At 32.8% G+C, this 14,473-nt stretch overlaps 1 protein-coding gene across 4 annotated transcripts in view; it reads right to left on the bottom strand.

Moving 5' to 3' along the window:
• Nucleotides 1-14,473, bottom strand: part of ROCK1 (Rho associated coiled-coil containing protein kinase 1) — a 146,229-nt gene that overhangs the window by 77,627 nt on the left and 54,129 nt on the right. For all 4 annotated transcript variants that reach the window (XM_025886886.2, XM_025886888.2, XM_025886887.2 and 1 more), the window contains exons 3-9: nt 13,574-13,674; nt 12,881-13,018; nt 9,972-10,147; nt 9,098-9,182; nt 7,693-7,837; nt 7,230-7,368; nt 5,145-5,236 (exon numbers count right to left, since the gene is read on the bottom strand). In XM_025886886.2, coding sequence (XP_025742671.1) covers nt 5,145-5,236; nt 7,230-7,368; nt 7,693-7,837; nt 9,098-9,182; nt 9,972-10,147; nt 12,881-13,018; nt 13,574-13,674 — 876 coding nt within the window. The remainder of the gene's footprint in view (nt 1-5,144; nt 5,237-7,229; nt 7,369-7,692; nt 7,838-9,097; nt 9,183-9,971; nt 10,148-12,880; nt 13,019-13,573; nt 13,675-14,473) is intronic.

The following is a 14,473-nucleotide window of genomic DNA, read 5'->3' as shown; positions in this document are numbered from 1 at the left end:
CACACACACACACACACACACACACACACACACACACACACACACACCCCAATACCTCCAGATGTAAAAATCTTCAAGAAAATACTAGCAAGTTGAATGTAGTAGTATATTAAAATGATTACATGCTATGATCAAGTGGGATTTGTTCCAGTGTGGGTCACCATATGAAAGTCAATTAGTGTAATATATATTACCAGAATTAGGAGGAAAATCCATGTGATCATTCCTATTAACACAGAAAAGTATTTGACAAAATTCAATACCCTTTCATGATAAAAAATACTCAGTCACAAGGAAGAGAGAACTTCCTCAACATGCTAAAAGGCATAATAAAAAACCCACAGCCAATGTCATACTCAACTAGTGAAAGACTGAAAGCTTTCCGGCTACAATCAAGAACAAGACAAGGACTCCATCTCACAACTGCTATTCAACACGGTATTACAAATTCCAGTCAGAGCAATTAGGCACATATATGAAACAAAAGGCATTCTCATTAGAAACATAGTCAATGCAATCATTACCAAGACCCCAATGTCCTTTATCACACACATGGAAAAACCCACTTTAAAATTCATACAGAAATCTCAAGTGATCCCAAATAGCCAAAACAATCTCAGAAAAGCAGAAAGCTGAAAGATTCACACTTTCTGATTTCAAAGGCTACTACAAATTTATTGCAATCAAAACAGTGTAGTACTTGCATAAAGAGAGCTCAATGGTTTATCAGAGAGAGCCCAGAAATAAAGCCTCACATATGTGGTCAAATGACTTGAAAAGGGTGCAAGACCACTTAATGAAAAAGGAGTTTTTTCAACAAATGATAGTAGGAAAACTGGATATCCACATGCAAAAGAATGTAGACTCTGCCTAACACCATATACAAAAATTCACTCAAAACAATGGAAAGCAATGACTCAAACATTTATTTGCACACCAGTGATCAGAATTATTCACAATAGCTAAAAGGTACAAGCATTCCAAGTGTCTGTCAATATGTGAACAGATTTTTGAAAAATGTGGTATATATGCACAGTGAAATATTATTCAGCCTTAAAATGGAACAAATTTCTGATACATCCTATAACATGGATGAACCTTGAAGACAAGCTAAGTGAAATACATCAACCTCAAAAAGATAAATATTGTATGATTACACTTAATGAGGTAACCAGAACAAACTCATAGAGACAAAAGGTAGAATAGTAGCTACTGGGGTCTGGGGTTAAAGGAGAACGGAGAGTTATTTGTTTAATGTGTGAACAAATTTAGTTTGGGATGATAAGAATGGATGGTAGTAATGGCTGCACAACAGTGTGAAGGTGCTTAAGGCCACTGAGCTATACAGTTAAAAATGGTTAAAATGGTAAATTTTATATTATATATACTTTACCAAAACAAAAAGATAATTTTTCTTAAAGTTTGTTTTTAAAACATGACCCCAACATAATACTGGGAAAGTCTAAACTCTTATGACCCTGAAACTTGCTAGACCCTCAATTCTTTATCTATGAAGCCTATACTGGTAATTTCTCCCATGAGAATGTACAACTCTAAAAGAGAGGACACAAGACTTAATTAATCCACAGAACCTGGAATAGCATATATGCGCTTACAAACAACGCATTTTGTTTGTTTTTAAATAAATGGAAAACTTACCACATGAGCTGACAGTTATTCCTGTTATCATCTTGTGTCTTTTCCCACCAGCTATAGGAGGATTAGGTAATGGCAATATCTTATCTCAAATGAGATCATGAATGGCAAAGTGTTTTGCAAATTACATTATTATATTTAACATAGTGTTATTAATAATTTATGTTACATGTAACAAATGTTACCATTTTATTTTCCCCAAAATTTAACTGCCAAGAACGTTGATGCACTACATTTCTACTTTGTATAATTCTGAATGCTATTACTTAAATGGCACATGGTATTCCAGAAGATCTAAGGCTTTGGAGTCAGACAGATTTGAATCCTGACACTGTCATTTGCTAGCAATGTGACCTATAGCAGGTTATTTAGGTCTTTTCATTCCGTCTTCTTTCTTTAATCTCATGCCTGTCATTTCTTCAACTCTATTTCAAATGAGTAAAAAAGTAATTTTACAATCTTAATACTCTGTGCCTCTAAATTAAGAGTGAATAAGATCAGGAAGCTCATGGAAATTCTGCAAAAATCAAGCTATTTTGTACACTGCTCCCACACCACCAAGGAACAGATGGTGAAGATTAATTGGCATTGTAACTTACAGACATGTAAGTGGTAAAATACCGAAAGAACTACTATTTGGAAAAGGTAAACAATTCTGCCAAAGAAAATTGGAGAGTCAAAAAAATTTAAAAAGAATTATAACTGTTATATAATTTTTAAAAGCTTAGCAGGTCAGAGGTCAGTTCACAATAAAAGTATTCTTGGTATTTTAGGGGTGGGAAGTGAAGAAAGGGTAGGAAGAGAAAAGGGGAAGAAGAGAACAATACGTTCTACAGACTTCAATTTTTTTCTTTCTTTCTTCTTTTTTTAATAATAACCACAAAATAGGAGCTATTAGGATTAGGAAAAGATATAAAAATGTTTATAAGTATGTTAAATCTAAGTACACTACAGCAAGATCATAGATAATACAGATTTTAAAAAGATAAATATCAATAATACTAATAAAATTACCTCATTATAGAAATTCTTTTTTTTAAGATTTTATTTATTTATTTGACAGAGAGAGACACAGCAAGAGAGGGAACACAAGCAAGGGGAGTGGGAGAGGGAGAAGCAGGCTTCTTGCTGAGCAGGGAGCTAGATGTGGGGCTCAATCCCAGGACCCTGGGATCATGACCTAAGCTGAAGGCAGCCACTTAACAACTGAGCCACCCAGGCGCCCCATAGAAATTCTTTTTTTAAAGATTTTATTTATTTATTTGTCAGAGAGAAAGAGAGAGAGAGAGAGAGCGAGCACAAGCAGGGGGAGTGGCAGGCAGAGCAGGCAGAGGGAGAAGCAGGCTCCCTGCTGAGCAAGGAGCCCAATGCAGAACTCAATCCCAGGACCCTGGGATCATGACCTGAGTTGAAGGCAAATGCTTAGCCGACTGAGCCACCCAGGCATCCCTAGAAATCCTTTAAAAGTTTGATTTAAAACAATAAAGTAATTCACTTTACCCGTTTTTAAATTAATAAAAAGTTAAAGTAAAAGTTAAAGAGGTATAACAATATCATAAAATGCCATTGATTTGGACTCCCCAATTCCACTGGACTATGAGCTCCACAAGGTAAAGAACTTTTATTGGTTCAATCACTGATGTTTTCCTACTGCCTGAACTAGAATAGCGCTCAGCATATATAGCAGGTGTTCAGTATTCACTTCCCACCCCTAAAATACCAACAACTAGGTTACCTCCGCTCCTAATTAATATTAGTTTTTCAATACACAAAAGGAAATACATCTTCCCTATTTTTTAGAGTAATTTACTCTGTGGTTATTCTATAGTTATTTATACATTGCTTCACTTTGAGAAAGAATTTAAACCAATACAAAAGATACTTTGTATTTTCTTCAGTAGACTTTCAAATTTGCTTCAGATTATATTCATACTTATATGTTTTCAGCTTTCTTCAACTTCTAAGAGCACAGCTTGAAAAAAAAAAACCCACAAAGTTTTTCAGTGCAACCATTCATCATCTCACTCTACTCATCTCTGTCTTTGCAACAGTTTCTCATGGAGTGGGAAGACAACAATCATGTCACATTTACTTATAGGGAAGTTCTCTATTTCCCAGTGTATAACTGCTAATAAATTCTCTCCAAGTCAAGCCACTCCTATAGCTTTTCCCAGATAGCAGGTCATTCAATGTCATTCTTTGTAGTAGTATAATTTCTTAATTTCCCCAAGAATTTATTTCCCCTTCTCCCTTCTCAGTCAATTGTATAGCTTGTACACAGTATATGTGCTGTACCTGAAGGCAGTATACCTGTTTCTTTAAAAATATTTGGTAACTAAGATACTTCCCTAATATTGGGAAAACTACGATCTGTTTCTTTAAAATTAACAAGATTGTTTCCCTGAACATTCCGGCACAGTCTCACTAGATAAGCAGTCCTTAAGACAAATACTACCTACTTAATTTGTAACTGTTTCTAACACCACACAGCTGAATTCATTTCCATTATTAAGGTTTACTGGTACTGCTACAGCAGGAAGTTAGGAACTGGTATACCTTTCTGTGAAAACAGAAAAAAAATCCTGAGACTGCAACAGGAGAAAGATGAATTCTTGGCCTTCCAAATCCACAAAGATGTTGGGCACATTCGGTACCATTATAATTTTGTTTCAGCTATGTTGAACAAGGTTTTCTGTGAATCATCTCATTATTTTAACTGTTTTTTGAAATAGGGAAATGTTCTAAACTGACTGAAAATAACTTCTTGCATACTACATATCTTCATGTCTGAATTGCAAACTGCAAGTCTGATGGAATCAAGTATACCGTAATTTCCTGTATTTTCATAATTAAATTCTGGTATTTATCAATAATAGAACCTTATGTTTTATATTTTCTTTAGTAAAAATAAGAATAATTTGTCTCTTCACAGGAAACATATTTTACCCTTTTTTTAATATTTTTTATTTATTTATTTGACAGAGAGAGAGAGCACAAGCAGGGGAAGTGGCAGGCAGAGGGAGAAGCAGGCTTCCCGCTGAGCAGGGAGCCCAACGCTGGGTTTGATCCCAAGACTCTGGGATCATGATCTGAGCCTAAGGCAGCCGCTTAATTGACTGAGCCACCCAGGCGCCCTTTAATTACCCTTTATTTATTGACTTTCTTCACATTGAGATATCAAAATATAAGACAAAAGGCAATTCAACAAAGATCAAATATCAAATTATGACTGCTGAGCCCAATTCCATCTCATGTATATGGTAGTTCATCTTGGTCTCTCAAATGAGATACCAGAGAAGTAGCAGTACAGCTTTCCCAATATTATGAAATATTCTCTCTTTAATTAGAGTAGGATAATATCCATAACCACATCTGTGTACTTTAGGTTTTCATCAAATATACACATATATTAGCAAGGCAGTTTCAAAAGACTGTATTTACAACTACTTTCAAATATCCACTGTAATGAACAAGAAAAAATAACTTACTGTCTCTGAGTGTTTCCCAAGCCCACTGATCATTTTTGAAGAAGAGATGTCGTTTGATTTCTTCTACACCATTTCGCCCTAATCTTACCTCTCTGAATAGAGGGAAAGAAAAAAGTTATGAATCACTTAAGATATTATTATTATAACCTGTCCAGATATATTTGTGGGCATAATGCTAAATCTGTGCATAATGATAAAAATAGTTCTATGTCACCTTGAAATTTTATTGGTTTTCAGTATAATTTTCAACTTAAATAAAAAATAAGTTGAAGATAGAATATTGAAGACTTTTTAGAAAAATATATATGAAAAACAGACTTGTTGATACTCCATGACTTTTCTATCGACAATGAAAATCCTAATAAATCACTCCCTTTGTTTCATTAGCATAATGAATAAAACACAATGAATTTTCTTGACAGCTCTTAAACACTATGGTAGCTATACATTTTTTGCAATCAACTTTACTTCACACCAAATGCTAACAAAAACTCAGAAAGACATCCTAAATTTAAAATCTCTCCTTTACACACTATTATAAATATTTCTGACCTATCAGAAACCAATGACAACTAATTCTTGACATTATTACAAAACTGAGAGTTTTAATGGGATTCCTGGCCTCTTAGGCAAGCATAGAGATAAAATGTTTAAAATGTGCCTTTAGTGGATTTGGAAAGGGGAACTCAGCAACTTCTGTTTTCTACTTTAGTGCTTATAAACAACAAGAACACCCTGAATTCCAAATTTTTTCCTGAGTTAAAAGATAAATTGCTTTTGATATAATGTGACACCTTCTTGAAGAAGCTTTCATTGACTCTCCCAGACTGGATCAGGGAACTCTCCATAGTTCTATGGCAGACAGACAGTACTTAACTCAGGAGTACTTATCTCTCTGTACAATAAACATCTCATTCACTTGTCTGTTTCCCTGAAAGGACTATGTGGTTAGTGAACAGTGGCTGTGTATCTTTTTCATTTCTATGTCCCTAACACCTAACACACAGCACAGTACTTATATTTATAAAGCACATATTAAAATGTAAAAATATGAAAGACTACATTTCAGGCTCTAAAGGACATATGAAGGATGGCAAATTTATATTAATTAAAGTGAATCTGAAACTGAAATATATCTAAAGGTACTAGGCCTCCCTAATATTTAAATTGACAACATACAACCATAAATATTAAACATAATCTTAGTTAAGTCATGTGGTTCATGTTTAAATTTAAAAAGTAAACCATAAGGGTACACATAATATACCATTTTTGTTTCTAAAACATATACATGCATATACATTTATAAAAATGCTTACTGAATCTGAAAGACATCATACCAATGACCATTTCCAGAGGGAAGGAGGCAGGATATAGCTTTGCACTATTTACTTAATTTCAACAAAATATAATCGTATATAATTACATCTTTTTTCCAGCTCTAGTGAGGTATAATTGACAAAATCTTGAGATATGTAAGATGTAAAAAAGTGATGTTTTGATATATGTACACATCGTGAAAGGATTCTCCCATTGGGAATTAACACATCTATCACCTCACTTATTCACCTTTCTTTTTGGTGAGAACATTTAAATTCTACTCTTAGCAAATTTCAATTACATAATACTGAATTATCTTAAATGGCATCGATTAGAAGATGCATCATTTTTCCATCACTAGGAAAAAAATGTTCCCAATTAAATTAATACGTGGCATTGTAAGATGCACTCTAATTTCAGAGATGTTACATTTAAAAAAAAAAAAAAACCTTCAGACTCAAGAAAATATAATTTTTATACTTAACCAAGTTAAAAATTCAACAATGAAATTTAAAAAATCATCTGGTCTAGCCATCAGAAAAGAATTTATCCCAATTTCTTAGGTAAGGCAAGTAGTTTGAGATCCAGAAAGTCATCCAGAATACCACAAAATATTATATTTCACTGTCATTAATGATTTGGGGAATGGTAATATTTTTATCCCAACAGTTAAAATTTGGAAGCTGAGATACAGACCTCAAATACTAAGCAGCAAAATGAGTATTTCCTTAGAATAAATTAAAGTTCAATGTTAAGATTATTTACCTGTCAGTAAGGAAGGCACAAATAAGATTTTTTGCTTCTTTTGATATATCATTATCATCAGGAAAAGTAAGTGAATTTTTATGGTTCATAATCTTACTGTAAGTTCCAACCAGAGAATCTGCATAAAAAGGTGTATCACCTAAAAAATTGATAGGAAAAACAAAAGCAAATAAGATACATTAAAAAAATCAGTTTCAAAGGAAAAGAGTCAATGTTACATGTTTAAAGATTACTACATATGCATTAGACATATACTTAACATATAAAAAAATAACACATCACAAAGTTGCTTTAGGCTTCTAAATAACTTTTAAAAACACACAAAGTAGGTTAGGATCGGTTTGTTTTCTACAAACAAAATTAACTTTGCTTAATGCAATAAATACCTTATTGGAAGAAGCCAATGGCTAAGTTTTAGGATGAACAACTATGTTAGAGGTATACAAAATTCTCCTTTACTCACCTACAAGCATTTCATATAAAAATACCCCAACTGACCACCAGTCACATTCGCGTCCATAATAGCCATCACCACCTTGAGATTTTAATACTTCAGGGGAAATGTAATCAGGTGTTCCAACTGCTGTATCACATCGTACCATACCTTCCTAAAAAAAAGAGTGGCAGGTCAACTTTTTAATTAGAATACAAATATAAATTCTGAATGATTTAAAAGGATTTTCCAACAAAACCTGCAGACCTCTCAGTCTTTGGGCTATAAAATATATCAAAGCCTAATGCAAACTTGACAAAAATGAACACATAGTCTAATCACATATACATAGTATACACCCAATATACCTGAAATGTGTGTGCTTGTGTGTGTGGATACGTCAGTGACTTTTACTTTGTAATATTACTCATTAGAAAGACACACTGCCAACCAGTTGTGCCAATATAATGACTTCATCATAACTGGAGAAAACAAGTATTTAAGCCAATTCAAACAGATTGAGGGACTGAGAGGATGAACCATTTGATAGCATTAATATATAAATGCTGATTTAATTTTTTTAACTAAAATAGCCATTCAATCTAACCATGCTTGAAACTGTAAAGAAAACATACAAGAATTAACTGTACAAATATAAAATGGGGAAGTATGTGTAATGGAAAAGGGCGTAATAGTACTGAGCATACTGAATATCTATTTAATATGCATTTTAACTCTCCAAAAAAAAAATCCCTAAATCTAAATGCAAAAGCTATACATACCTATTACTAATTTTAGATGGTATTAATGCAACAGAATTATAATTAAATGTTCACATAAACGTTTTCATATAATGTTTCCTTCTAAGCAATAATTTTCCTTTTAAAATAATAAATACAACTTTTTGGCTATTGTTCTATGATAAGTTTCCAAGAATATAAACTGTTTCAACTGAAACAAATTAGCATACTTGCCACTTCAGCTATAAATATGTTATTTATTTTATAAATAATGAGGACAGATAGTTTCTTTAAAGATTGACTCCCAAAATAAGCAGTAAGATCTTCTACATGTTAACAGAAAGCTAAGTAAAACACTAAAAAATACACACATCACTGAAATCCAGTTTTTATGAAAGTCTAATTTTAATACTGGTCTTAGCATTTAGTGACTAGTTCAATTTCTAGTTACTAATAGTACTGTATATTACATAGTTGCTATAAAGGATTTAATAAATGGGGCAATCAACACTTACCTTAGGTAGAAAGGAAAATATAAATCACTTACAAGTTACTAATCAACATTGAAATCATGGCATCTATTTCAACAAATAAGACAGGTCATAATCAATTCTGTTACAAGACTAGTTATGGTTAGTACATTCTTAAAGCATTTTCTAAAAAGCAGCTATCTTGAATTAGCAATATTATTTAACCTTATTCATCTTCATACAAGTACCAAAATCTGCTAACTTCAAATGTCCAGATTTATCCAGCAGCATGTTATCAGGTTTCACATCTCTGAGGGAGAAAAAAAAGAGTATTTCTAAAACCAGACACTGATAAAAATTCTATGAGGCAGTTATTTTAGGCCTTATATCCTCACTCATTGTAGATAAGGCCATTTTTGATCCATATGTGCTCTCTCTATCCACATCTATAAACTGAACTTCAGCAGGGAAACTCCTTTATATGTCAATGCCTCAGAGAAAGACATTTAATATTCCATTTTCTTTTAAAAAGAGTTTGATTCTTCCAAGGGGGAAAGCAAACCATTTGAGAGAGAATAACCATAAAAAACATAATACACAAAAAACATAACTGAAACACACTTTTCAACTGAAGTACATAAATAACCCCAGGGCAGGGTCTAAATCGCTTTCATTTTTGTATCCCTGGCACTTAATGAGCATAGCAACTGCACTGGATTCAAGTAATGTTCGTAAAACAAATGAAATTGTTCTTCTAACAAATAAATATGATCTATTCATTATTAAAAGCAAACTGATTTGTATATAAAAAAATTAAAAGTGTTTAACCCTAGGACATACCTCAGAAAACAGCTTATAATTTTTATTGTTCAGAACACCAAATAAAAGTATATAACCAGATTAAGGGACCATTTACATCAACATTAAACTGACATAATAAAACTATGAATTTCAAAGTCTTAAATTCTGAAATACCACTTATCTCACATGAAGGAGAATAGGTGGATTTTGAGCAGGAAATGCCAATCAAATAAAGTTTAAGTACTTTTCAGCTTCCCCCTTCAACAAATGAAAAAATTTAAAGCATTTTTATCTTTACCTATGAATGAAACCCATGGAATGGATTGCATCCAATGCAAGAACTACTTCTGCGGTATAGAATCGTGCCCATTTTTCAGGCACATCATAGTTGCTCATTAAGTTTACAAGATCTCCACCAGGCATGTACTCCATCACCATGTAGAGATAACGATCATCTTGGAATGCATAAAAAAGCTATACAAATACAAAAAAAAATCATTAAGATTAAGCAAAATGGTTTCATTTAAAAAATGACAAAAATAAGATTTTTGTAAGATTTAATTAAAATAATCAAATTGTAGTTACTATAGCACTCTTAACAAAACACACAAACATAAATATCACAAAGGCCCCTAAATATGCAAAGGAACTGTGGTTATTTCTGAGTTAGATGGAAACTTTCTTCTCTATACATTGCTACACTAATTCAATTTTTTACAGTGAGAATTTTTAAAAATTACAGTAGTTCCAATAAAGAATATACAAGTCTCCCAAGCAAAGAAATATTATGACTCTGATATGTGTGCTCTTGTGAGGTCTACTGTTAAATTTATATCAATACCACAATTCTCAAGAAGTTTGAAAAACTGAACTACAGGCTCAGCTGTCCATTAGCCATGTGATTGGGCAATTTATTTAACCTCCCTAAGTCCCTGTCACTATAATCCCTTCCAGAAAAATGTAAGGGACTATACCTTGTTTGACTTTTATACCTGCTGCTAGGTCAGAGTCTGGACCTAATAGTGGCAGTTTGCAAATGCTTAAAAATGTCTAATCAATAGAAGCATAAATTAATGTATAATTGGAGATATACCAATAGGGGTTAACTGCCTTTCAGAGTGGTTGAAAGGATTAGTGAATGTAGAAAGCACCTGGCACAACAGATGCTCCGTAAGTAATAGCAGTCAATGGGAGGAGGAGCAGTAACAACTAACAGGAAGAGGCAACAGCTAGAGTGAAGCAGGAAGAGTGAAATCCATTGATAGAAAACTGGCGAGAACAGCAGGCACAGATGTATTTATTATGTGACCTGGGTTGAAGCTTAAAAAAAAAAGCAAATTTACAAAAAAACATTTAAGTAACATGAGATCAGAATCTAACTAAAATAAAGCCCTAGAAAAAATGATACCTTATTTACACAGTCATTTGTCTTAAAATCTTTTTGTTTCATTTTTTCAACAGTGTTTAATGATTTTAATTACAGATTTAGTTATTTTAAAAAGATATTTTAGGGACAGATAAGAAACTAAGTGGCATCTCATGGCTAGCCCAGATTAAAGTATATAATTTATCATTTGGGCTCCACAATTAAAGAAACAACGTTGATTTGGTAGTAGTTTACCATATTTATAGACAATGTATCAAGAAAAGCAAAGCTTCAAGTACTAAGTTGTAAATTTAAAAATTATGTCTTATGTCTTTTAACTATCTACAGAACACTGAAGATTTTCTGTATCACTGGTTCTCACCCAGAGGAAATAATTGTCCCCTGACCACCTACACCCTTCCCACTACTACCAGGTAAACATTCAACAATGTCTAAACACAATTTTGGTTGTTACAAATGGTATGCAGGCTGTGGAGAGCTGCTAGTGGCATCAACTGGGTAGAAGCCAGGGACGCTGCTGAAAATCTGATAATGCACAGGACAGCCCCAAAAACAAAGGACAACCTGGCCTCAAGTGTCAATAATACCAAGCCCACAAATCCCTGCTCTACACAGCTGATAAAAACAGAGCAGACATTTCAAGTATAAAAAATCATCCGTAACACTCAAACATTTTCCACATCCTTTTTATTCCAATTACTAGTGTGCTTATTTAGGATACTCTTCATTACATATTGTAAATTAATAAGTCATAAGATTCATGTTAAGAATTTAGAAATGGTCTAGTCAACACAGTTTTTTTTAAACCAGAAGATTTACTTCCCCCCATATGCATTCTTACATAACCCCAATACGTAAGACACATAAAATATGGAGCTACTCTAGTTGAGGCAGAAATAGAAAACCCAGAATTATAACCTCCTCAAATTCTTGCTTGTCCCCATGACTTCACTTGAGGTATTCTCCACAGGTGAAAATAACCAATCAAAGCCAACTTCCCCATTTTTCAGCATGGAAACTGAGGCCCAGAGATGTAAATAACTTGGCCACAGTTTCACCAATAGGTTTTTGACAGTTAAGACTAGAACTTACAACTACTGACTTCTAGTGTATTTTTCTTCCCACTGAAAAACCTAGAGCCAACACAATATTATTTGAAGGCCTACCTTAACTCACCTCTTCCTTAATTTTTCCATTCCTTCCTCTCCACAAAATGAGAGACAAATAGATGAATAGATGGTTAAATAAATAGAGTAAGAGGATCTCATATTTGGGGAAAAAACTTGAATTTCAATATTAAATAAAAGTATCTATATAGAAGATAATAATATATGACTTCCCCCAAATCAGAGTATTTAAATTTTTTCTTTTTTTTTTTTCCTTTTAGATTTTACTTATTTATTTGACAGAGGGAGACACAGTGAGAGAGGGAACACAACCAGGGGGGAGTGGGAGAGGGAGAAGCAGACTTCCCGTGGAGAAGGGAGCCCGATGTGGGGCTCGATCCCAGGACCCTGGGATCATAACATAAGCCGAAGGCAGACACTTAATGACTGAGCCACCCAGGCGCCCCAGATTATTTAAATTTTCTAATATTTAAAGTCTACAGACACATAATTATTTTGCTTTAGCCTTACTTTCCTCCTAGAGACAATTCAATAAAATTAAATTTTATTATTTAAAAAAGTAACAATACATTAGACAATTTTGTAATTGCCAATAAATTCTCTATTACTGTTCTAAAAAAAACAAACTAAGCTTCTCCAATATGTTTAGTTACAAACTACTACAGCAATAATGAAACAGTAGCAAAATCATACCTGGACGACCCAAGGGCTGTTAGCAAAAGCCATGATGTCCCTTTCTTCCCAGAAAAAAGCAGAATCAGATCTCTTAATCATTTCAAATTTACTGAGAAGCTTCATAGCATATACCTTCCTAGTGGATTTATGCCTTACCTTTAAAATTGAAAACAGAAAATAATGAATCTTTTGTTGACATTTAAAGCTCAGCATTCACCAGAACAATTTACCAAATGATTTTAACACCTTGTTAAATAACATAACATCACTGTTCTAGCTACTTTTTTTCCATCTCTTCCATCTGATTTATCCCAATTAGATAATGTCAAGGCTTCAATTACCAGAAGGCAAGTAATGTTAGAAAAGAATCTTTACTCCTATATAATAGCACACTCCCCTTTCTCCACCCTGTTATGCATGCTGCTTTCTATTTATAAAACTTAGGATTCCATAACATTTTAGAAGTCTAATATTACAAAAAAAAGATTTCTCTTCTGACACTTGAAACCTCTTCTCTATCGATGGATGCCTGGGGAAAATATTTCATACTACTGCTGAATGTGACTCTAGGCTTTCACATCCTTTGACAAGACTATCTAGAGCAATTAAAAGCAACAATTTTATAAAAACAATATCATCCCAAATAATGTATGTTAAACACGCAAATGGATTTTTAATTTTATTGTTTTTAATCTCATTAAAATAACCTACCAATTGAACTTCTCCAAATGCACCTCTACCAATCACCTTCACTACTTCATAATCTTCAGCTTTCATTCGTAAATCTCTAATTTTATTTATTGTGTCTTTATCTGTATGAAAAGAAGAGTTTGTGATTTTAAATCATTGAAGCATTACAACTAACACTGTTTATTTTACATTCAAGTCCTTGAAAAACAAAAAAAAAGTATTAAGCATTACTTCACAGTAAACACTTATAAAGGAGAAATGTTCAATGTATTAAGAATTGTTTTAAATAAATTCTGGAATGACTTCACTCTAGCTATTAAAATATTTTCATTAAAATTTAACTGGATATTTCAGAAAATATACTACTAATACACATGGAAGACAATCAGTTAAGTACAGAGCAAATGTGAATTGAAGGATCACAGGTATATGTTTTAGATTAGTGAAATAAAATTTTCTTTTTATCAAGTCAGTTTTGATAATCCCCCAAGAAGATACAAATAATTGAAGATATCCAATGTTGAAAAAAATCATATACTTATATCAATATATTTCTCTATTTGAACCTAGATTTTAACTTAAAACACAGTGGGAATCACTGCAATTATTTATATAAACCTGTCACGCTACGAACTACAATAATTTACAAATCCCCACTGGATAGATATTCTAATTCCTAATTTGGTCATAGATTAAAATAGGGCTATTTTAATCCACATGGGTCAACACTGGCATGAGATTACATGGAAAAGCTTCACATTTCAGAGTGTACAAAATAAAGAACAGCTATTAAACTTACGTTCTAGGTCCTAATAACTGATTATATTCTTGTCTTTCTTTTTAAAAGCACATTTAAACTCAAGTGTTTATGTATATTATGACCAATAAACACATGCAAAAGAAAGCAAATTTTTACACAAG

Source organism: Callorhinus ursinus, unplaced genomic scaffold, assembly GCF_003265705.2.
Source record: "Callorhinus ursinus isolate GAN/ISIS: 27379988/994484 unplaced genomic scaffold, GSC_fseal_2.0 scaffold11, whole genome shotgun sequence".
NCBI lineage: Eukaryota > Metazoa > Chordata > Mammalia > Carnivora > Otariidae > Callorhinus > Callorhinus ursinus.
This window is presented reverse-complemented; position numbering and strand designations above follow the sequence as displayed.